The 24575-nt window shown below is 40.9% G+C and overlaps 2 protein-coding genes across 4 annotated transcripts; both read right to left on the bottom strand.

Annotated features, from left to right (window-relative positions):
• Positions 1 to 10361: 10361 nt before the first annotated feature.
• On the bottom strand, positions 10362 to 15336 carry morf4l1 (mortality factor 4 like 1). Its single transcript, XM_056416750.1, has 12 exons — positions 15224 to 15336; positions 14345 to 14391; positions 14178 to 14245; positions 13998 to 14084; positions 13627 to 13704; positions 13488 to 13513; positions 13211 to 13302; positions 12940 to 13041; positions 12223 to 12311; positions 11950 to 12122; positions 10933 to 11017; positions 10362 to 10850 (listed from the first exon to the last, which is right to left on the bottom strand). The coding sequence occupies exons 1-12, from the start codon at positions 15261 to 15263 to the stop codon at positions 10766 to 10768; spliced, it is 972 nt and encodes a 323-aa protein (XP_056272725.1). The 5' UTR covers positions 15264 to 15336; the 3' UTR covers positions 10362 to 10765.
• A 1378-nt stretch (positions 15337 to 16714) lies between these two features.
• On the bottom strand, positions 16715 to 24544 carry pias1b (protein inhibitor of activated STAT, 1b). 3 transcript variants are annotated; one of them, XM_056417408.1, is made up of 15 exons: positions 24521 to 24525; positions 23051 to 23145; positions 22395 to 22827; positions 22100 to 22184; positions 21879 to 21926; positions 21619 to 21709; positions 21384 to 21518; positions 21165 to 21270; positions 20640 to 20713; positions 20249 to 20409; positions 19885 to 20018; positions 19620 to 19797; positions 19361 to 19500; positions 18637 to 18674; positions 16715 to 18539 (listed from the first exon to the last, which is right to left on the bottom strand). In XM_056417408.1, the coding sequence occupies exons 2-15, from the start codon at positions 23051 to 23053 to the stop codon at positions 18207 to 18209; spliced, it is 1959 nt and encodes a 652-aa protein (XP_056273383.1). In that variant the 5' UTR covers positions 23054 to 23145; positions 24521 to 24525; the 3' UTR covers positions 16715 to 18206. The 3 variants fall into 3 exon arrangements, with proteins under 3 accessions (XP_056273383.1, XP_056273382.1, XP_056273381.1); XM_056417407.1 differs by lacking the exon at positions 23051 to 23145 and having other exon boundaries at positions 24521 to 24544; XM_056417406.1 differs by lacking the exon at positions 24521 to 24525 and having other exon boundaries at positions 22395 to 24512.
• Positions 24545 to 24575: the final 31 nt, after the last annotated feature.

The following is a 24575-nucleotide window of genomic DNA, read 5'->3' on the forward strand; positions in this document are numbered from 1 at the left end:
TTTCAGCTGCTAAACAACGTGGCTCCTCGAAACAAGTGTCTCTAAAAATGCAGCAGCAGCGGGCCTGATGAGTCCTCAAGCATCCTCCCAGTGCTGTGATTACTGACGTTTACCCTCTTTAATATGTGTAATTCCCATTTTCTTTGATTCAGTAAGAGCCCTCAGGGGGACCACAGCAAGTGGCAGTCTGCCAAAGCCCTCCCGTAGAAAAGGCTAAGTCACTTCTGCCTCAGCAGTGAGATACAGCGTGACAGTTACAGGTTGTCTCACTCTACCTTTATTGTTGTTTGCATCTTGGAGCACTGATGATAGCTTGATTATACAATGCCTAATGTTATGTGCTTCACATGCAGGTGTGACACAATTATGACTACAGACCTATAACAAGGCACTGAAAAATAATAAGATGATGTTTCACAAACATTGGTTATAAATGTAACACAAATTGCTACTAATCGCATGCCAGAGCCCATGTAATGACCACTGCTTCGTCCAGCCAGCATGACTGACCACAGAGGACACAGGTCGTTTCCTAATCCATTTTCCAATACATAAAGACTAAAAACACTAAACAAAATTTGCACGCACACATTTACATTTGTGAGGACTCAGAGAAGTGTTGACTACCTATATGTAGAATAATCAAATGTTCATTTAAGTTTTTACCAGAATAGACAGCATTATATTATTGGATGTTTATGTTATTTTGTTCACAACCCTTCTGGATTTAAACTTTTGATGATTAAGCTGTAACTGTTTTCAAAGTCTCACACAATAGCCCATGGGCAAACAGTCTGTTGTCAAAATAACATGTCCAGCTTCAGTTTAATAACTAAGAGGAATTCAGAGACAAGTCAATATAATATTGGATTTCTCCCACTTCCTGGCAGGAAGTACCCTTCATCTCCACAGCAGAGAGGATGTGAGAGGTAGTTGTTTCATTTAATGTCTAGTCGGTGTATTCTTTTCATCTCTGGGTTACAGAGGGCGCTACAGGCCAAACACAGAAGGCCCACTGTTGGAGAACAGCTACATGATTACAGACCCACCAAGAATGTTGCCCTGACCGCCATATGTAATACAGCACCAGAGTTCCCTTATTAAGGAGTGAAATAATTTCCACCAAAGTGGTTGGTGGTGCTGACAGCTCAGATTAATGCTCTCTGTAAAACAGCCAGAATAACAACTGCTCCTGCACGCATCGTGAAAACCAGTACGTCTGGCTGAGAGAAAGCCTGCCAGCTCTACAAATTCATGCATATGGGTTTGTGAGCATCTGCCAGCGCAAATAATTTATGCTGTTCTCTCGGTTAAGGGGCAGTGAATCCCCTCTGAAAAGTTTTCTCCGACTTGCCTGCACAACCCCCCTCCCTTCTCCCTCCCCCTGGTGTGAAGTGGTGCAGACACACGCTCCAACCACAGACCCGGCTGAATGAGGAGGATCCGGGGGCGTGTGGGAAAGTCCCAGGCACCACTTCAGTCGACCGAAGAGCCAACTGTTTCCTGTCCCTCTTCAGGCCTTGGGGTTAGAGCGTGCTGTCAAGGCCATATCCATAACATCCTCCGTGCTGCAGCATGAATGGAGTCTGGCCTTGGGTGGGATCTCCAGCAGCAGCCAGAGCAGATATCTGCATGCACGCCTCACTGTCGGGGCCCCGTGGACATCTTTCTCCACTGGAGCGGTGCATATCTTATGAGCATCATGGAGGTGGATCAAAACATTTGAGCTTGCCGACACTAGAGCACTTCCAAAAGCTGTGTTGTTGTGTTCCAACACAATGGTATCAGGTGATTAAACATCCAAGGGGAGGCGTATTGATATTCACAATGCCTCCACCAACAGATGGTCTGTTAATCATTAATTGATTGTCTGCCATTTCTGTTTGATCTACAACACACAATTCTGTGCTTATTCAGCTCCATTGGGTTGTGTGCTGCTCGGTGATGATAGCTCGACTATTTATGAGCGTAGAGGGAACCTATCATTTCCTACTAAAATTATAATAATACACTGCTCTCTGTTCCTGTCGTCAACACACCCCGTCGGACACAAAGCCAGCTCATACTCCATTATATCAGCTTGCAAATTAAATAACAACCGTCAAAATATGTTTGTTATTATACACCTGACAACTAATTATAACTTATAAAAATGCACCTGGAAATGAAAAGAAAGTAGAAATTTAATAAATGAGCACATCGCCCTTTGACTCACGAAGTTGAAATGCACGAGAAGAAAGCCTCAAAATCCTCAGATTAACTGTGCCAAGTGTGTGTGTGTGTGTGTGTGTGTGTGTGTGTGTGTGTGTGTGAATGTGTGTGTGTGTGTATGAGGCAAGGCCAAGAGCTGTCATGAAACTCCTACTCATTACTCCACTCATCTTCACCCTCTCCTCCCAGTACAAACCACTCTCTTCCTCTCCTCCAGTGGACTAGCAGGAGGTCAGCAACGGGCCAATCCCCGGCAGCCCCAGAAGGGAGCTGCTGTCAACAAGCTACACGGATAGTTTGAACAGCGAGGGCAACGCTGTGGCGCTCTCAGGTCAGGAGGAATCACTCAACCAGGACCGGACCAGCAGCACAGTTGGAGGAGATGTAACCGTCACGGTTCAGGCCTCCTAATGAGATATCACCATTACATTCCTACACATGTGCTGTACGCCTGTTCTGCTAACCATTTTAAATTAGAAATTCATTAAGAACTGCTGTGTACTTTACTATATTTTCAATAACCTTTAATTATTATTATAATAATAATATATAGATCATATATAATATAATAATAATATAGTATCGAAAGTATTTGTATTACCTTGTTGCCAATGCAAGTACAAGTGCATCATACTCATATTTATTGTTAGGTACCCCTCGCTGAAATGAATGCAGTCTAATACAACTGTTACCTTCATGAAATTGTAATTTTCTGGTTTTTTTAGCCTTTTTGTGTTATGTTGTATTCAATTCAATTCAGTTTATCTTGAGAAGTGTTTCCATTATTTAGTCTACCTTTCACTTTAAATGGCATGATCATTTAACTACATGTTACAATTTCCTTGAAGGTAGGATATATTCCAGGGCTGTTGTATTAAAATGAAATCGACGAGTAACACAGAGTAGCTTCCACTCTCTTCGCTCACAGCTCGACGGCTGATCTCTGAGCTCAGTCTGCCCTCTGCAGGTTCAAACATGACAGCTTCATAATTATCAAAAAATCTCCAGCTGAATATTCCACTGTGTCATTGGTGCACCGCCAAAAACATCTTTATATTAAACATGTACACCCCTAAATGCTCCTTTTAATCTCACTAAGCAAAGCTAATAAAATGGAATAAAACTAGATATTAGGTGTGAATTACTAGTTAACAGTGGCGGGCCGTGCATTTTCTACCTAGGCCTACCAAGCCGTCTTACTACAGCTGAACAACCTAATGTAAGATTAGTTCACCATGTATTTATGTATGTACATGTGTATATATCAGAGAACCTATCTATCTCCCCCCTCCTCCCCAGTCTACGAGTACCTAGGGTACAAATCCTGGTTACCATATTCTGGTCCCCAGGACTCTCCCAGATCCTCAAGTAGACCTCAGAACAGCGCTCGAGTCTGCTCTATATACAACGGTGCTCCGTGACGTCACTAGCGACGTCTCAGCACAGAACCAGAACGCTGCGTTGTGAGAGCCAATCAGCGCTGAGCTGCTCCGCTGTTGGATCTAATTGGCTGCTGCTGCTCTCGTGACGCTGGATGCGGAAGTCATTCACACCGGGGCGCTAGATGTTACGACGTGTGTGGCATTTCCACAAGAAGTATAACGTAGAAAAATTGGTTAATTATTCCGTGGCGGATGGCGGAAAATATTTTTCCACGGAGCAAAGTAACGGAGATAAACCACGCCCCCTCAACGACGCGTATGACGGGTTAAGCCACAAACAGTCGGGCTAGTAAACTCACGCGAGTAAGCGCTGTCAGTTCTGTTTGTGACGGGTTCACACACATGCTGACCAGTGGATCTCCAGGACCTTTCCAGGACTTTAAACCAAATGTCCATGATTAAACATTTTGTGAAAACTCTGTGTATACATGAACAAGTGAGAAGATATAGTGTGTATGTATAGCCTACCTCTTTCCCGTCTGTGACGGGCTTTGTAGCGTCGGCGTCGGTCTTAAAGTTCGTCTTGAGAATGGCGTTATAATTATATCCTCGACCAAATCGATATCTTCTTCTCCTTCCGCCATTCTGGGTTGAAAAAACAGCTTAGTAATACGCGAATTAATTCGTTTATCAAATTCAGTTTCCTAGTTCTGAGGTTCTGCATATACCTGCCCATAGGACCCGCCTCTCAATATTGGTAATCCAATCAAAAGACGTGCACGCACGACGCCTGCTAGCTGGCTCCTGTGTAACACTGGAGCCAGCTAGCAGGCCTACGATAGCCAACTCTAAAGCTGATTGGTTGACCCTACATTTTCATTTCCATTCACTTTAAGCTACAAGCGCCCGCACTGTTTATTCTGAAGGCCTGAGGGCAGATTTTAGACCCCTGGCAACACATGATGGCTGAATATGATTGGAAAAAAGATCTAACATAAAGACCAGCCCTCCAAATCTCAACCTGGGGCTGGAAGCAGTGCAACCAAGAGGAAAGCTATGAAATAAAGAGTATAATTCTTACTCTGGGGAATAATTTAATACATATTTGTGGGAAAATATGAAGGACACAGCTAAACTCACATGACGAGAGTCTCCTGATGAATGGGTGTGTGTGGAGGATGCTTCCTGAGATCTGAGCCTTTTGTTTTTCAACCATGAGACTGCAAAATCCTGGAAAGCGGATCCAACCCTCACGAGAGGTGTCAAAGGTTAAATGACACGTCTGCCCTGTATTATTTCTGAAAGGGAGCTTTCAGAAATGTCTTATCAGAAAATCTGAATTAACATAGAGACAAATCTTTAGTGCAGAGGCACAATCATACCCAGACACTGAGACGGGGATCAAAGCTGTGGGCGACGCAGGGGAACAGCAGATGAAAGAGGTGCGCACTAAACTGTTTACAAAGGTGACATGAAAAGGTGTTTAGCTCAGTATTCAGCCTAATGAGGGAGCGAGACCGAGGGTTATCTGATTAGGTATTCTGAGCTGCCAGTTCGCAGCCCTTTAGATCCCCTGTCAACATCAAAAGAAAGCTACATTTCCTGGCAAGGTGAACTCTATTAATCGTGAGGTCCCTGGAGATTAAGTTAACATTTCATTGACGGGCTCACTTAGACTCAGGCACTTACGGTCTGAGGTGAGGTCTCAACAGTTAGTGGTGTGTAGTGTGATTCAAGGACACTTGTTCGCAACCTGTTGTTCAGCGGCCCAACAAGGGGTCATAAGTCACACTGGAGGGGATCCCAAATGATACACAGCGGACAAAAGACTATTATTAAATGGATTAACTTTTTTTGGCAGACATTTGTGTTCTCTGGAGGTCAAACGCCACCGACTTTATTGATCTTCTGACTTTTCCTGGAGCGCCGCCATGAGGCTGGACTTTGGTTTTCAATGAAATGCAAACTAACTTTGTCTCTATTGTCAAACAATGTACAAAGATTCATGTTCCCCTAAGGATGACTTCACTTGGGGGATCCCCTGATCTTCCCCTAGCCCCACCAGGAGGCCAACAAGTTGATTTACTCCATACTTTGGCTTATGACCAAATATTTGCAAAACTAATGACATTCCTGCCACAGTTGTAGGCCCACTTTGTGTTCAGTGCTAAACACCGAATGTCAGTATGCCAAACTAAACCGACCATTTTACCTAATAATCAGCATGTGAGCACATAAGCATTTAGCTCAAAGTACCTCAGAGTCTGACTACAGACTCTCAGAACAACGACCATAACATTAGACTCTCTGCTTTTTTATCTGCTTGAAGATATATTAAATAAACCTGGTTGAACTGGACATAACTGACAACCAGAGAAGAGAGGATTCAAGTAGACATGGCTTTGTTTTAACAGGGCGTAAGCCAAAAAGGTTGGAACGCACTGTTCACGTAGTCCAAACAGAAAACATAAACTTCTCAGCACGAAAAAAATATTCCTTATTCTCCCAAAAAGACTTACTAATTCATGAATTAGTCAGTTTATACAATTTGATTAAAACAAACAAAGATAATGCCAGAATATAATGACTGTGGGGCAGAGATGAGGTAAAAAAGTCAAAGTAATAAAAAATACAAAACTATCTGAAGTCTCCACAATGTCTTGAAATTGATAATCACAATGAGACTTTGAAATCATTTAATTAATTAATTTCATGTAAAGGAAGTTACTGATCATCACAAGTGATATAGTATCACATTTTTTTGTCAGATTAGAAAACCTAATAAGCAAGCAAATGTATAAAAATACTACAGCTGTCAAATGAATGGTGTAAAAAGTACAATATTTACCCCTAAAATGTGGTAGAGTAGAAGTATAAAGAAGCATACAACGTACATATACATGTACTTGGTTTCTTTCCACCACTGCTCGGTGGGGGTTCCTGATGGGCGCTCACCACACACACAATAAACCAGAGTGTAAATTGAGCAAAGGCCCCAACATGCTCTGAAGCCTCCACGGTTTCATCGTTTCCCATGAGTCAAGATCCTGTGCACCAAACCACTACGCCGCCGCATTGAAAACAGATGGATCAAACAGTCCTTCCCCTTTATTTGGACTGCTCTCTGTTATTGGAAAGAATTTCAGTAAGAATTACCAAATCTGGCCGTCTTTCAGGAAAACAAATGGACACAGATGTAGTTTTTCCATTTTACAGGCTGTTTATGTCTTGCAAATTCCTTTTCCAGAAGAGCGGGGTATGTTCTTTCATGTTGTAATGGCTCAGAGTGACCACAGCCCTTTGTGGCGAATGCTTTTTTCCCGATACTAATGACATACAGTCACACGAGGCTCTGGCAGCAGTGTGCTACAGAGGCTGCATGCCCACTGTGTAATTAGTCTACCACTAACTCCTAGTGTGGGGAAACATTCACAACCACATTAAACACAGACGGTTTTTCACCTCAGAGATTCTGAAGCAGATGGATATGATCTGGAGGAGAAAAATGTCTTTCATCAATCAGTTAAACTGATCACATTTGTTTTCAATGGGAGGGGAGATCTCAGCCAGACGACCGAGAGGAATTGGACTACAATCTTTGTATTAGAGTGTGTCTCTTATGTGTGTTCCTGGGAGAAGAAACAAATCGCTGAAACAATTCTGATGATCATAAAAGGAGCCAATACTGTCAGTTTCCAGCACCTCAGAAATACCACCATGGCACTCAAATGGATAACCTAGAGACGCACGACTGTGTCGCTTTAGTTGTTATATGAAATCCTGCCATCTGGTGGCTGTCACACAATAGTACACCAAATCAAACATTGTTTTCAGTGGTGGAAAATGTATTGAGATCTTTCACTAAAAGCCGCTATAATTGCTTATTTTTTAAGAATTGCAATGCATCAAATTATATTGTGAAACATCCCAATAATAATTCACATGAATCTGACCCTGCCCTCGGCTTTATGGAGGATTACCTGGCTGAGTGGCAGGCCCCACAACTTTACTGTGTTTTCGGTAAAACAGTAAACCCTCCATGACAGCCACATTACCTGCTCAACACCACACAGCAGACACACAGTTACGTTAGCGACGAGCTAGAGAACATAGTTGAGACTTAAGACGTCAGCGGCTCAAGAGACAGATACCTCTCTGGCAAAAGCAGAGCTGCAGAGACTTGACTCCAAATGAATGATAGTTCCTCCTTAACTGCTGGATGCAAACAGGCTTATTAGGCACCTGTTTGCTTTCAAGCTCTTATGAACTTTAAAGCTGATGTATGGTGTTCACAGCTTGTTTTTACTGCACCAAGTGGTCAAATCAACAACAACAACAACAACAACAACAAATCATGTATTTCAGGTTTCAAAAGGGAAAGATTTGACATTTTGGGAAAATGCTTATTTGATATCTTTAATGGTTATGTAACAGACGATGTCTTGGTCAGACTAGTTGCCTGGCAACATGCAGAAACTTCCAGGAATACGGCATTTGTTTTGTATACACTTTTGTACGGATTAAACTAACAAGACGTGATGTGTTATTTGCAGAGTTTGGCGCTGGAAGGTGGATTTGTGTGGCCTGTGGACAGACTTAGGCCATTTCCAATTTGTTTATGTTTTTAAAATGCAGAGTGATTTCCTTTTCACTCCAGAATGTAATGCTAGCGGAGTAGAAGTATAAGGTGGGCTAAGTGTAAAATGGAGAAACTCATGTAAAATATCTATTTGAATGAATAGATATTAGATATTTATATGAGAGCAAACTCGTATTTGCCTTAATATTTAAAACAGAGCCACATAAATGCTAAAATATGCTGTTAAATCCTTCAGTCGTCCCAAAAGAGCAATGAACTAACTGCCTGAAAAAGAAAAAAAACCTCTGAAATCCCTGAGTCAAGCGGTTCCTGCATTCCGGTCTGAAGTGAGTCGTTTGGTTGGCGGACCAGCACAAGCAGGGAAACCTGCTGAAACCATCACTCAGGCGTAGCCCGGCCCCATTAGCTGTGGCCGTATCATGCACAGGCCCCTCTCATCTGTGGGGCTATGAAAGCACTGTGGCTCTGCGTCACCAGGGTCCCATGAAGGCCCTCACTCCAGAAGAAGGCCTCTTGCTGACCCTGCATGCAACGCCATGTGTGTAAAGTGTTAATCACAGCAGCCAAGGAGCCAAGCAAGGAGCCAAGCAAGGAGCCGGCACCGAGGCGTCTCCCTGAAGGGAACTGCAGAGGAGTCCTGTGTCACGCATCAGACTTTCTGATGGGCTGTTAAAAGCCATCGGGGGCTGCGATCGGAGAACACACGCCAGTGAAAACATATGGTCAGGGTTAAGGCGAGGGGAAATTGGATTAAATAAATTCTTCTTGAAACGGTCTGAATTGTTCTTGCCATAATAACTGCGAGCAGCTGACACAGGCAAAACCACAAATCAGTCTGAAACTAATATTATGCTTCTCTTTTTCATGTCAGGCAAGTCACAATAGTGGAAAAGTGGAAGGGGGGATTCTACTGAACACAGTCGAGTCCAGAGAGGTCAGGATGAGGACGAAGGTTTCAATAACCTATTACTTTTCTTTGTTCTTGACTGCACCACATGCTTTCCATCACCGGGATGTTATTCCATCACTGGCAGCAGGAGAACCTGGACTGATGACTCCAAACCATCAGAGCAGGAAAATGATCTCACACATTATGAGAGGAACAAACTCACAGGTGTCTTTGTAACCTCGGCGTTGGAGCACATTCCCCACTTTGCTGGATATGATGTGAATACGGGGGCAATAATAAAAGTGTTCAGGCAGAACTAACAGGCCTGAGAACGTTTCTCTTAAGTCGTTAAATTAAGACCATCTGTCCAATTCATACTAAGTCATCCGTTTGGTCATTTAAATAAAAAAAGTAAGGCATCTTCACCTGCAATAACATCAATTGCGAGTTTCAGAGCCTTTAGCGACGGCTTAGTTCTAATTAAGTCGGACTGGCACAGATCTACCCCAGCCCAACAGAAAGGGACCTCGTACTATTTTGACACACCTGTGTTCACCTTTGCCTGATTAGTCTTCCTCGCTGCCTGTCCTGCTAGTTTCATGGCATCATGTAACTCACAGCATGACGACATTTAATTTGAATCGTGTGGCTACTGACCTTGACACGCATGTACTGGAAACCGGATAATCAAATCATTGTTTTGTATGTTTATACTAAATCAGATTTGACTATTTTAGAATATAAAGCCAACAAAAAGATGAGGCAAAAAGGTCAAAACTCGCTCCCAAATGAGAGAAAACTTGGTTTTGATTAGTCTGAGCCAGGCCTCTCTCCACGGGTCTCTCTAATTCTTGTTTTTCCATATTCAATTTAAATTAATGCAAAAGTAATCATGCAATAAGCAGAAAGCCTTAGTTTTGGTTTCACATTGATATCAGCTCCTCGTGGAGAAATTACCACTAAATATATGGAGACTTAGTTACTGTAGTTTCAAACAATTAGTTTATGGATACTCAAAGTAATAGCCCAACACAGTTCTTCTCTGAACTCGATGACGTTTTAGACAAAATGTACACTAGTATACATTCACTTTTGTCTATGAAATGAATGCACCAGAGATTAAAGCATGTATGACTCCAATAAGCTCCGGTTAGAAGGATGTACTGCCGTCAGCAACAACAGTACCAATAACAAGCATTTTTTTAAACAGATAAAAAGATGGACAATAAATCCCAGCTTGATCTAACCTTCTTACATTTGATATATTGAGACAAACATCTTGAGAATGAGGTTTTTATTAGAAAATGATGATAGCCTACAAGACAAATTTAGCCAGCATTTGAACCAAGACAGGAAACCAAAAAATAATCATGATGAAATTCCTTTTCAAAAGATCTTGGTAAACCACCGGACAAAACAAGTATCATAGAAACTAAAAAGTGGTACTCAAAAACATACCAATACAGGAAGAGCGTACTCAGCAGCTTTCCACATGAAAGAAAATGAATTTGTCCAGGTATTAGTGTGACATCGTGCTCCGATTCTTCTTCTTCTTCTTCCTCCTTAATAATTCAACAGATCTCACACAATCAGTTCTCCAAAGGCTTTTTGTGAAATCACATCCTTTCGACATGTACGAACGTTGACTCCAAACTTCAACTCACAAAGGCTTAAAAAACAACCTTAAACAGCCTTGCGGTGGTACTCTGGAGGGGCGACTTCATAGTCACTTGCATTGAAGAGCGATGCAGAGTTCTTTACAAGATACCTGGAATAGAGGAGCATTGTAATGATTTCTGCAATATATCAATCAGTACGAGCCTTATTCAATGACTTCTGTGAATACTCACTTGAGGAAGTCTTGTAGATAACTGAGCAGCAGTGCAAGGCTCTTCTCATCCAGAGGAGTGTACGCCAGCATAGCTCCAATTCTCACTTTGAAAACCAAACAAAGGCAGAAGAATGTTATACACAACATACTTAAACCTCATCTTCATTTAGAATGACATCACCATTAGAAACTCTGCCATAATTGCACTTATCCTCAAGGAGGCAATTCAAGCGATGAAGAGACTACAATAGCAGGTTAGGATACAGCAACACGTCTTAGTTTACTCATTGTAGCAAATTTGGGATTATACAACATAAACTGAATTGAATTATCGATGGCTTGAATTGTGCACCAATGTTCTATATGTTGATTTTTTTAAGGTGTTTTAACTTTAATTTGCGATACATCCGAAAAGGCAGACATCTGTTTGCCAACTTGATGTTTTATGCGAACAATAAAGCTAAGCAGCTACAGCTCAGAGGCCGAGACAAACGTGTTCAATCTTCTTTTGTTGTACATGTGAGCAGCAACACAACCTGACCCACTGTAGCTTTCATGGAGATAACAATTAAAACTGTGATACTGACAGAGCGCTTAAGTGAGTTTACCACAAGTTAAGTCGTAGGAATGCTGTATGGTACAGGGCCCAGGACACCAGAACCATATTCAACATCCAATTGACATGCGTGTCATCGCGAATAATAATAATAATAAAAGATCCAGAGCCTCTCAATATTATGTTGCGTTGCTCGTTTTATGCGTTTAGATAAGGACTGTAGCTTTTTCAAATATGCTAATAAAGCGGTTTATTTATTATGTCTTTTTCAGCTGCCTTTAATGCACACCATGTCCCATAAGTCTGAGAACGGCTAAACATTGGGGTTCAACAAATGAGCCGCGTGCATTGGTGATTAGATATGTTATTGTGCTAATTCAACTTTTACTGGGATTACTTTAAGTAGCAACGCATTAAAGCTTCTCTTCTCAACAATAATAGAAATACCACAGCAGAGTAATGTTGTGTAGGTGTTTTTACCAAAGAGTCGGAGTAGGTGAGGAGCGCCGTAGATTTGAGACAAAGATGTATCTGGGTGGTTGGCCAGGATGTCTGCGTACTGCGGCCTCTCAAATTTGTAGAGAAGTTGCGTCCCCAGCATGACACTGAAATACTCCCGGATACCAGAAACCACCTCGTTCACAGCAAACTCCCTGAAGAGTGGAGGAAAAACAAGTTTTAACCCTGCACGAACTATAACAGAGTAGCAGGTATGAAAACAATCACTGAAAAAACAACAATGTATATTTTTACTTGCTGTCAGAGTTTCCTCTCGATTTCTTGTAGTTTGCATAATCTTCAAGGACGGCATCGACGCTCTTTTTGGCCGGTAGGTGGAAAAGCTGGAGGCATAAAACAAAAAAGGACAAAAAGAAACAAATAAATAACGTTGAAAACATCATCAGGGCTCTTTTGGTTTAATTAAATCAAACGACAAAGCGATACCCCGTACAGTACAGAGCATGCAAACATGATTGAGAGCATTTCAAAAGACTGGGTGTGTGTTATAAGGATGAAACCTCCTTAAAACAATGCATTGTAGCAATCATGCAATTTATTTTTTCAAGGACAAACTAAAACCTACACTGTTAATTTACCAGCACTAGATAACTGTCAATTTCTTCTCTGCTCCGAATGACAACGACGAGTCTTATACATTAGTTAAATAGTCAATTTGCACTTCCCAGTGTAGCTACAGTGGCATCTAGCTAGCAGACGGAGAATTCTTTGCTCTTAGCAACCCAGCTTGAAAAATAAATCAGTGTTGTTGGTTCTGCTATCCGGATAAGAGAAGAAATAAGATATTACTACTACTTCTCATGTCTTGGCATTTTTAAGAATTTTGAAAGATTGACTTCAGGCATTTTCATAAAATGTGCCTTTTAAGGATCTGCAGGAAACAGTTATATTGGAAATAAATCTGATAATATTAATGAAGAAAAATACAGTGTAGATTTTAAGGTTACAAACCTGTTTTTGCCGTGTAATCAGGTCCCAGTCATCCACCAGCCATGGTTTCAGCTCCTCTGGGATTTTTACTTTAACCTCTACTCGATTGATAAAAGTCTCCTCCTGAGCAGAACACATTTAACACAACGGTTACGCAGTTAAAAAAAAACTCCAAACCATTCCTACAGAGAAATAGACTTCTTCCCTTTAGTTCAACTCAGTATTATTTGACAGTCTCCAAAGAAATATAGAAACCACCAATTAGAAACATCATTACTAATTGTGAACTTACACTTTCAACAGTTGGGTCAACGCGTGCCCTCTTCTTTCGTGGAGGGTGAGTTGGGTCACCTCCTGAACTTGTCCCTTCTCCTGCACCAGGAGCTGCAAGATCATAAAGTAAATCATGTCATTGTGAAATGATGCTATGACTAATTATACTTGTATTTACTCGACAGCTTGTTGTCCAGTTGAGAGAAACACACAAAAACCTGCCGATTGATTTTTGAGGGCATGCATTGAAAAAAGGTGTCTACTATATAAACACACAACAGGACATTCACACTTACTCTTTTGTTTGTTCTTTTTGGTTTTCCTACAAAAGACAAAAGGTGTTAAAATAATAATTTAAAAAATCCGTAACATGCATCAGATCACAAAGACTGGACAAATCACAGCAGCTGACATGTAGAATAACCAATGACTCACACATCATTTTTCTGCGGTGGAGCAGGTATCTTCTTATTTGGCGCAGCTCCCCTCATTCTTCCTTCTACATAATGGTCTCTACATTAGGAAAACAATTAAGAATACATCATTCATATTAAATGCAGACTGTTTTCAGGAGATTTTTAGGACACAGACTACTGTTGGTGACTTTAGGCAGTACATTTAACAAACACCATTTTCTATTTTCTTTTGTAGACATACATATCAGCCTGTTCTGTGTGCCCCAGTGTGTTGTTACACATTAGGTCTTATATTCAAAGTTAATCATGTAGAACACCATGTTATATTAACATTAGGCAATGACTGTATTTTGCCATAATAATATGGGAAAAGTTGGAGAATAGACTTACTGATTGGCCCTCTGAAGCTCTTTCTGTTTCTGCAGATTACTGTCCACATACTTCAGCACTCTGCTTTCAGGTACCCATTCGTCCCAGCTGAAATATAAAACACAGAGCAAGAAATCAAGCACATGGGAAATGTTTACAGTATTACCATTAAAGATTAGATTAATCCGAACCAAAACTTACTTCTTATTCCAACCACTGTAATGAATAAAGTATTTGATTTGTTTTTCCTTGATGTTTGTCTTTACACACTGCAAAGAAAGACACAGTACATTGTCAAACAGACGTCATATCAGAGACACAGAGGAAGATCACATGATCAGAGTAGCAGGCTAACTAAAGCAGCCTACCTTAGCTTCGTAGAGCAATGGCCCATGAAAACACAGCACTCTTTCACCTGAGCAGAGTGTTGGTCAATTACAATCAGCATGAGAGCAGACCAAGTAAAACACAATGCAATAGTAAAGCGGACTAAACTACTCCTACATACAAACACAAGAAGCATAATTACACCATACACTTAGATTCTGGCACATCAACAACATTACATTATAAATCCGTTTTAGCCATACACACGGGGACTCAGAGCACATTAAATTAACTCGAGTAAGACAAGAGTCAAGAGGTTCATTTAGCAGCAGACCTCACATGGTGTATTAAGGGTAGGACTGAACCCAAGACGAAAGATTATTTTCATTATCAATTTGCCCGTTGAATTTTTAATTTGTGTTATCCAAATGAAAACGTGTCTATAATTATATATACACACACAAATACACACACACACAATATAATTTGTTTTACTTGGGAAAAGTTGATTTGACACATTAAAAAACAACAACACTAAAGTCCTCAATACACGATGTACTTGTCATATTAAAGAGCGGCGCAGGAACCAGCAGCTCGGACTCAGGTGGGCGGTGAAATCAATGGTGAGCTAACGCTGCCTGGAGGAAGCTACCGCTCTTAGTTAGCTGGGAACCAGATCGCAGGAATTCAAACCACGACTTCACCGTTACACAAACGCTAAAAATGCACTACAGTGTAAATTAAATAGCTATCGCGTCAAAAAAATCATCAAGACCTGGTATGTGCAACAACAATGAGGGCAAAGCTAGCGGTTCGGCGGCTGCAGTGTCAAAGCTAGCTAACACCGCGGACCTCTCCGAAGCCTCCAGCGCGGACAGACACTACACAGCCACCAGGAACGAAGACGGACAACTTGTTACCTTCTTGAAATTTAGGTTTCGGGTCCTGTTTCGGCGCCATTCACGGATTAAACTATCAAAATATGGGGAAAATTGCTCGCTCCCATTCCAGTCTGAAACGGCGCCGCTCTCTAAAAAACGTCATAACCAACGCAATGACGCAATAATACCGCGACCTGAGATGTGCCTGAAAGCAAAGAACATGTATATGGTCCTCGCCTGAGCGTCGCTTTAAATTCATGAATTAAATCAAAAACGCCAAATTTAAATGTAGAAAATAACTGTCTTTTTAATACTTTTTTGTTATGTGTAATGAGCGTCTTATTTAAATTGTTTTTATTTTAGTGGTATGTTTTATAACATACAAAGGTAGATACGACTAAGATAGACTATTGAATGCAAATTAAACAGAAAAACTGAGGCCACGAGTCACGATTGAGCCACGGCTAATGTACCCTTAAAAGAAACGTTTTCTAGCAAGCAAAACATTTTGATTTATATATATATATGTATGTATGTATATATTTCAAACATTTACTGTTTCTGATGGTTCAAAACGATACCATTATCGGGATTACATTAGAGAAATGCACCATTCCGTAATTAAGTGCAATTTAGGCTACGTGAAGTCCTCCTTAAAATATATCCAACCCACATTTGAATAGATAATACTTGGGATGCGACCTGCCTTGCATTTATTTTACATTCAGATTAGATGGGGACTATATGGTCATTTTTTAAATGTCTAAGCAGTATATACTTCCCTGCAAACCCATACTAGTGTTTCATATACAGGTTATTAGCTGAAGGCCCGTTGGTTCCATGAAACAGCCCTCTGTCAGTGTCGTCCCTGGAGGCTGCCTTCCTGTTCGCTGTGCCAGTGCTACTCTCACATATTGTGCATATTTGTTTGGCTCAGAGTGGAACAAGCAGTAACAGTAGATAACGTGTCTAAACAAGGAGATATATAGTTTCCTCTTGATTTTGCCTATAGTGGTGTTAATTATAGGTACAATTAAATACGAGTTTTAAGACACTAACTCACCACATCAAGGTCTCTGTCACTCCTTCATCATTCAATCTCAAGACTGAATCCAACACCTGCTGAGCCACCACCTCAGAACCATGTGATCCAGGTCTAGGAAAAACAATGTCCTATATCTTGGCATAATGGCAGTTAATACATTATTTTTTAAAGATTCAAGCAGTTTGAAATAGGCCAATATGTTTGGGGTTTAAAATGAATCAATAAGTATGCACAATTGCAGTAATATGACACCATTTCTAAACTAATTCAAACTATTGGTGTTGCTCTACAGCACATTCAGGTTCCTCAATTCTTTCACATAAGCTGATTATTTGTCTGGAAAAAGTAAATATTGGGCAATATATAGATACATTACCCAATGTTTACTTTTTTAACTACAAGCATGTGCTGTATTGCAGTGCGATTAAGTTTAGGATTTTTCCCATGCAGCTGAATCTGAACTGCATTCAGAGCAACTGCAGATGTTCACTTTCTTATATCTGTTTAATTCCTACAAGTATCAAACAGCACAGTAGACCTTGTAGCGGTTCAAAATGATCAACGCCTCTATTGAGTTATTGACATCATCTGATAGTAAAACAAACAGAAAATGTTACAATGCATGTCAAGCAACTATGACATCTTTAAATAGCATTAATTATATCATTACAAAAGAAATATCACATACAATGACAGCAATGCATATCCAAAAATCAAACAAATGCTTAAAATATATATGATAATAAATAATCCTAATTGTAAGCACAAGTCAAGAAAAATAAAGGGAAGGTACGCGTCCATAATAACTTCAATGGTTTTAACTTCAGGGCCAAAATGCATGTTGCGAAACACTCAAGAGAATAAGCGATCACTGTTCCCTTAGAGGCGGTTACATGAAGGCTATGCATCCTGTGGCCTCAGTAAGGAACGGCATAGCACACAACAGGTCAGTTTTCAGGCCATTTGCAGGGACATGCAAAGCTGGAAACAACTCTGGAAGTGTTCCCTGCAATTGTGGACTCTTCACTGCTCCACACAGCCTTTACGTAAAGATCAAGTGCTAAAATAACATAAATGCATCATGAAATGTCAAATCACCTCAAGTGGACCACAAACTAGCCGTCTCGAAACATGTCATCTTTCGTGAATATCTTTGAGTGTAGTATTCCAAATAAAACAGGCGTGCCATCCATTTACACATTGGAAAAACCTGGTCTTACAATACCGACGAACTACCAGTTTATATGTATTTTGGGTATAGTGTAAACTATACACTATGGTTCATATTTGAGAGACGAGTGCTGAGTTCTGACGAAGAAGGATCTAGCGTTTAAATTCTAGTGGCAACGGTTCCTAGAGGCATACGGAATGCTTCTTTAAAAAACAGCATACATACAACATAACTTACATCATAAATAATTCCGTGACAATAAAATGACAACAGCATCAATGTTTTACAGAAAAATCTACAGTGATGGCAAAAATGGCCAGATCTTTCTGCTGTCAAAACTGTTTCGACAGAAACTATGCCATTTATAAAAGAAAGTGTTACACATTTTCCTGTTTTGCTGTGACTCGCCTTTTGCACATCTATAACAATGCCCATTTTCTTTATACTTTAAATATCATGTTACATAAGGTGTCACCTCATTGGGTTCTGTGCACATATCATACTGAAATAATGCAATTGACATGAAATATCAGAACAAAACTGTAAAAACCAGGTACAAAAGGTACAATATAATCAAAGGACCACATGAAGAAATGTGAAAAAGTCTTCAGTATTCACAGAAAAATATCAACTGAAGTAACTCACCGGACAAGAAGCGTCCTAAGTTTATATACATACGATAAGTAAATTGAAAATAGATTTTCCTCTCTGTACATAGCACTGTATTCTTTCATCTTCCCCTTCCTTATTTACAAAGAACTCCTGTTCCCGAGGTCTCCCGTCATGTCTTTCAGTTTTGTGTGGGTCTAGTCAAGAGAGATAACGTCAGATATGGAGCCATAAATGGCCGCCGCCGCTGCAGCTTCCACTGAGGACCTCGACAATCCCGAGATGGTGTCTCTGTCTCGCTCTCTGTCTTTGTCGCAGTCCCGCAAACTGCTGGAAGACACCAAACTACTGGTGCTGCCACTGTTGCTGCCCCCGTTGGTGGCGGCCAGCGTGCTGCTCCCCGGGGTGCCCGGCTGCTCCCGCAACATCTGAGGGGAGCCGTAGGGCAAGAAGCGGTTCAGCAGCAAGTCGTGGTCCTCCGATGCCGAAGCCGAAGCAGCTGCCGCGGCAGCCATCACCATGTTGTAATGCTAACGGGACCGAAAAGAGTGACCGTTAGAACATCAAGCAAACATAAACGTACTGTGGTCTGAGGCTGCCGAAGTTGATGTGTTTTAGAAAAAATACCTGATTGTCGCCTTGGAGGAAGGAGAAGAAATTTAGATCTGTAAGAAAAGAAAAAGGTTCAGTCTATTTACTTTAATCTGGGTATACACAACCAATATTTATAGTGAGAAATTTCTCTACAAAGATAGGTATGCCTAGATTGTGTCCAGTCTGTCTTAAAACCAACTTGAATGGCATATGTACATTGAGAGAATGATTGGTTGCTGTAATCAATCATCACGTTCATACGGGCAGTGAAATAATCCTTCCTGTCGTTTGGTCCACACTCGCTCAGCAGCTGCGGCAGTGACTATGACACACAGCTTATGGAGGAAATTAAGGTTTGGTTCATTGAAAACCCTATTACTACTACTCCCACTAATACTATTACTACTACTACTAATAATAATAATAATAGGCATGAAAGGGTGTTCGGGGGGCACAGTGAATTTGAATACTCCAGCTGAAGGAGAGCTGGGACGTTCTCAGCAGTCCATGTAAAAACAGTCCATGTGGAAACAAAAAGAGGGATTTGTCTGCAACAAAGACTCCAACGTTGAAAGATACCCAGTTGATTCAGCTCACTTAAGATTGTTTTGACATGTTGTTAGCTTCAGCTTCACTTTAAAAGACACCTTGTTTTACAACCAGTACGGACAGAACAAATGAATACTGTGATCACATTTGGGCATGTGATTATTGTATTAAATCTAGACCTATCTTTGAAGGCAAGAGGCAGGTGTACCTGGCAGGTCACTCGTTGTGTGGTAATAGTGGCGATAGTCCTGGATAAGAGGCGGAGGGGGAGGAATGTAGCTGGTCTCCACGGTGGGCATGCTGGGTGCTCTGCTCAGAGGAGGGGACGGGCTGTGTAGGTTAAGTACTCTGAGAAGAAACACCACGTCAGGTTAGAGACTAATAACAACACACAACTGAGCGAAGAACAAATATCCCTAAAATACATTTGCTTATGGAGATTTCACTCTCATGGTTTGGAGACTTACCCCTTGCTCGGAGGTGGAGAGACAGGTGACAGCGAGGGACAGGCTCTTTTAAGAGGCGGCTCATCATCTAGCTCCTCCTCTGAGGAGCTGTCCAGTGTGAGGTCAATCACGTCAACATTCTTGCCGTTGTCGTGAGACGATCTCCGTTTGTGCTCATGCGAATCTGTCCGAGACGAATCTACACAGGAAAAGTGAACTCACACTGTGCTCACAGTTCTCAATGACTGAGTACACTTGAATAATATGAAGTACACAAGCTACATACCGCTGTCGACACCATTGTACGAAGCAGACACATCCTGCACCTCTCTCTTCGACCTCATGGGGGACCAGTTTCCATCTTCTTTGAACTGGATTTCATCACAGTCAGAACAGCTATTCAAGATTTCCATGAACAACCTGTGAAAACAGCATAATGTTTCTATACAGTTCGACAACTTTGCAACCAGAATTACAAAGACTTTAGTACTTCACGGCTTACGTTTTGGAAAATACTGTGTTAGAGAAGGTTATAAAGCTGGACAACTAAATAGTGAAAAAGGAACTGGTAGCAGAAGTGGGTTGACCTGAACCATGCGGTGTAAATGAGGCGTTCGACAGTATTCTACCAGGAATATGAGTGTGCTCACCCGTCAATAATGAGGTGCTCATAGGGGGCCTTCTTGTCACAGACTGGACACACCCAGGTCGGCTTCTTCTCATTCATTTGGATGTAAAGTGTAGCATCGAAGCACTGAAGGTGAGAACATGTCAACGCTCTGCAAGGGATCGTCAGCCTCATCTTCCCCAGCTTTACCACAAAACAAAGAAATACACAAAATTAATGCTGCTTAGTTTTTTAATGACAGAATATTGTAGGAAAAAGCAACAGTTTTCCAATTAAGAATACAGTATTTGGCAATTTTTTCTCTATCAGCTGAATAAAAATCATAATGTAATTAGAATTGTCAATAAACTTTTTGTAGAATTAATTACAATAACAATAACCACAATAAATAGGCAGTAAATTGAAGTATTTACAGGACACAGGAGAGAGACTCGTAGGCTGGTGGTGGCGATCTCACTCTCTGGATCAGCTGTTAATTTCTCTTTGACTGGGAGAAAAAGAAGAAAAAAATACACAAAACAACAATCATGACTTTATTTAATCCAAGTGTGCTAATATTAACTTGTTACTCAGGATCTCAAACTACACCAGAAATAATACTTGATCAATACATAAAGAATACTATATGTATATATATATATACACAACTGTCTAACCAATACAAAAATATGATTGGAGGAAAATGTTCTACGTGTGTGCAAAAACCACAGTGGAACAACACCTGTTCAAAGGCCATTTCAGGAATCGTTAAGGAACTTTGCAATTTTTTTTAGATCTAATCCCGGGAACTTTCAAATTGTAGTGACTACGTGGCCAAGTAGGCCACAAAAATACACAGGATTTACTATTTAACAAAATATAAATGAGCATCTTTTACAAACAGATGCAGTGGTAACACCTGTTCTATGTTTTTACGACAGAATTAGGAGGCAACTTACTCAGAGCTCTTGAGTGGTCAGGGTTCCTAATTCCTTTCGCCCGCAGCCTTTGCAACAACACTGCAGACGACTGCTGTCTTACCAGATAAACAGCCATGGAAAAACTCTGACAAAACAAAGATAAAAGGAGCAAAACAAGTTACACCGAGGTGAATAATGTCCGACTTAATGGGATATCGATCACACTGGATTTTGAAAGCTTTGCTTGAATCTTCTTACCCTCCCAATTTCTGAAGTCCATGACACCACAATTGTGTTGGGGACTGTGGTGGACAGTCGGACAAGAGAGGTTATGTTGATGGGGCGACTGGGCCTTTTTGGTTCAACTCCATTTTTGGTTGGAGGAAGATATCCCTGCAGACAAGACATCAAACATCAGTGACCTTGAGTCTCAGTAACTGGTGGTGTTACACAGACACTTTGACAAGATAGACAACAAACGGTCTGGACTCACCGGGAGATTACAGGGTTTGCTGTTCACCTTCACACACAGATTAGGGGGGAAATGATCCTCTTGGGGACAGCTGGTCTCTGATAAACAAAATCTGAAAATGCAGAAATAAATTATGGTTTAGTGACATCTGAGGAAAAATGTTTTGTACAAGTTGCCACGTTCATGTTTATTTTACTATTTCAGTTGTGGCAAGTGCAGCCCACTATTCACTTTACACAGATATACTTTTTGGATCAAAGAGAAAAGTATGTTTGACCTACCGTAACTGAACTTGAACAGCAAAGTCACATTTGGTCCCAGATATGTCCCTAAAGAATTAAAAAATAAGCAAGATCAACCTGGTCAATTGTTGAACACATAATCTATAAACAACTTAGTTTACTCAGATTGCTCGCCGTGTTGGATAAATCATGTAAACAATGGTTTCTACAGTATTATTTCTTCAACCCTCGCATATCTCAAAGATAAACGTTGTACTTACATGGAGCTGCTGATCTGTTGAACTTGCTGTGGTGTTAATGCAAAAGCATAACATGCTTCCTGGAACCGTTGACTGTTGTCTGAGGCTACGAAAAAGAAACCGGAAACAGAATATGCCAGTCAGAGGAAAAACCTAAAGAAATCACTCGGCTAACTAATGTCAACTTATATTGAACCAAGCATGGTTTTGACAAGTCTTGGTTCAGATATCTGTGATCACAATGCTACATCAATATGCAGATGAGGGAAAGGTGTTATTATTCCACATATGGCTGACATGGAAGTGGTGGACTCACCCAGACTAGTTGGCTTAATGAGCTCATCCAGTACGTCGTAGAATGGTAATCTCTGGAGCTTGACATCAGGATGTACCGGGTGAAGGGCGGAGGGGAGGTGAGGCAAACCCAGCTCATGCTTAGGCCCAAGTAAAGAAACAGGCAGCAGAGGCGATGCAGAACCGTGGCTGTCAAATCCCAGCTGGGCAAGGCCAGCAGGCAGGCTGGAGGCAGAGTGAGCACTGGGCAGAGCCAGGTTGACCGGCGAAACCATTTTGGTTGGGAAGCGCCGCCTGTAGAGCTCTTTGATCTTCATCTGCACTGCGGGACTGCAACCAGCCTTGAGTAGGTGGATAGCTTTGGTCAAAAGTTCGTGTTTGCGCCCGTGCTTATTCCGCCCAGCATACCCCAACAACACTTGGAGCTCCGAAACTCGAAGGCTCATTACCATTTGCTGGTGAAAAATGCAGAGTGGGGAAAATTGTAAATTATTAAACCATGAAAAACAGATTTTCTTTACTAAAAGGTAAAGAAAAAAGGTTTCTTTTGTCATCAGACTTATCATTTAAAACGTAATTCTTAAAACATGGCTTATTCATTTTCTTTAACACTCAGAACATTTCTATTGTTGAGATATGCTTGGAACAGGAAGACGCACATAAAGAGCACCATCATACCATATATTTAACAGAAACAGCCAATCTGAGGTTGTTTCGGCAGAGATGGCCTTCTGGCTTGAAGCAGAGACCGCACGTAACTTCTACTAAAGTTACTTTTTGAAGGGGTGTGTGGACAAAACAGCATGAGTATCATCATCAACAATCTATGAATTGGATTATTTTTTCAAACACATCTTACAAGTACAGTGAAATGCAAGCAGATAGAGCAACACAACAAGCCTTAACATCCTCATACCATTGGATCAACACCTTTGTGACACAGAAGCTATGAAACTAAAACATTTTCATATCCACAAAGGTGAAGTCTCCTATGTATTCTGTTACAATGTGGCACCATTGTGACACCATGTTGTCATGAAAAAAAAAATCTGCAATTATGAAGTGCATATGAAAATGTAACTGGCAATTCACTTTATAAATCAAGGTTATCTGTGTGTTAATTGCTGATTCCAAATAGCACTCAATGTGGAACTGCACATGGTAAATATTTTAGTAACTGAATACATGATAGTCAGATACATACTGTAATCATCCCCAGAAGGAAATGAGTGACGCCTGATATCTGACCTGTTTATAGAATGTGATGTCGCATACCACCAGATGTAAAGTGATGCATTTATATGTATTCAATTAATGAGATGAAATGTAAAGTGTCTTATACAGTAAATAAACAATGCTGCTCATATGAGGCAAAGGAGGAGTGTCAATGGCACCGACATTTGGTTAGGAAGTGAGCAGTTCAAAACGAAAACGTTTAACAATGAGCATTTTCAATCAATTAAAACATAAAGAGCAACATGAAGAGAGTAACGATAGAAGGTGGAGGGAGACCGCGGAGCTAGATTTAGCATTGAGGCAACAGCGGCAGTGTGATGCCGGTGTCACGAAATATGACTGAAACAAACCCTAATGTTACAGTATTTACTTTATTTAATTTATTGAACATCAATCGTAAATATACGTTACATTCCCGCATTGTGTGAATAGTAGCTAGACTCCGCGGTCCATCGTCACATCCCATGAGAAATAACGCTAATGGAAGCTACATTGCGCTCATCTTCCAGGGAATAGACAGAGCCCAATTTAAAAAACAGACATTCTGGTCCCTCTGTGGAACTATCGATAACGTCACGTGGCTAACACTACAGTGCCGTTAGGTGGAAAACGTTGACATTGATGATGGTTTTCATATCTTAGTAAAAGCGACATGTGGCCTTATCTGCAGAGAGCTCACAGCAGAAGCAGCCTAACGGAACGTCGGCAACAATAACAAAGCTAATGCTAGCGAGCTAGCCAGCCAGCTAACCGTATGTCAGTCACCACAGCTCTGTTGTTTTGGTATTATATGCTTTGGTAACCACATTATTGGGGTCCCTGCTGTCCAGTAACAATGGTGATATGATTTTTAATTCAAATCTCACAATATGAAACATCTATTTGTCAAGCTGATGAAGGGGCTCTTTTTACCTTCAGTTCCGCACTCTCCGCCATCTTGTTACATTTGGTGCGCATGCGCAACAGC

The sequence above is a fragment of the Pseudoliparis swirei genome, chromosome 6 (assembly GCF_029220125.1).
Source record: "Pseudoliparis swirei isolate HS2019 ecotype Mariana Trench chromosome 6, NWPU_hadal_v1, whole genome shotgun sequence".
In the NCBI taxonomy this organism is placed as follows: Eukaryota; Metazoa; Chordata; class Actinopteri; order Perciformes; family Liparidae; genus Pseudoliparis; species Pseudoliparis swirei.

Excerpts from the sequence above, each read along its gene's own strand:
- morf4l1 (XM_056416750.1), bottom strand. The coding sequence starts at position 15,263 with ATGGCGCCGAAACAGGACCCGAAACCTAAATTTCAAGAAG. Across the intron at positions 14,246-14,344 it reads CATTGCTCTACGAAGCTAAG|TGTGTAAAGACAAACATCAA; the intron begins GTAGGCTGCTTT and ends CTTTCTTTGCAG. Across the intron at positions 13,514-13,626 it reads CCACCGCAGAAAAATGATGT|GAAAACCAAAAAGAACAAAC; the intron begins GTGAGTCATTGG and ends TGTCTTTTGTAG.
- pias1b (XM_056417406.1), bottom strand. The coding sequence starts at position 22,938 with ATGATAAGTCTGATGACAAAAGAAACCTTTTTTCTTTACCTTTTAGTA. Across the intron at positions 21,710-21,878 it reads GCTGTTCAAGTTCAGTTACG|ATTTTGTTTATCAGAGACCA; the intron begins GTAGGTCAAACA and ends CTGCATTTTCAG. Across the intron at positions 18,540-18,636 it reads TCCTCCAAGGCGACAATCAG|CATTACAACATGGTGATGGC; the intron begins GTATTTTTTCTA and ends CGGTCCCGTTAG.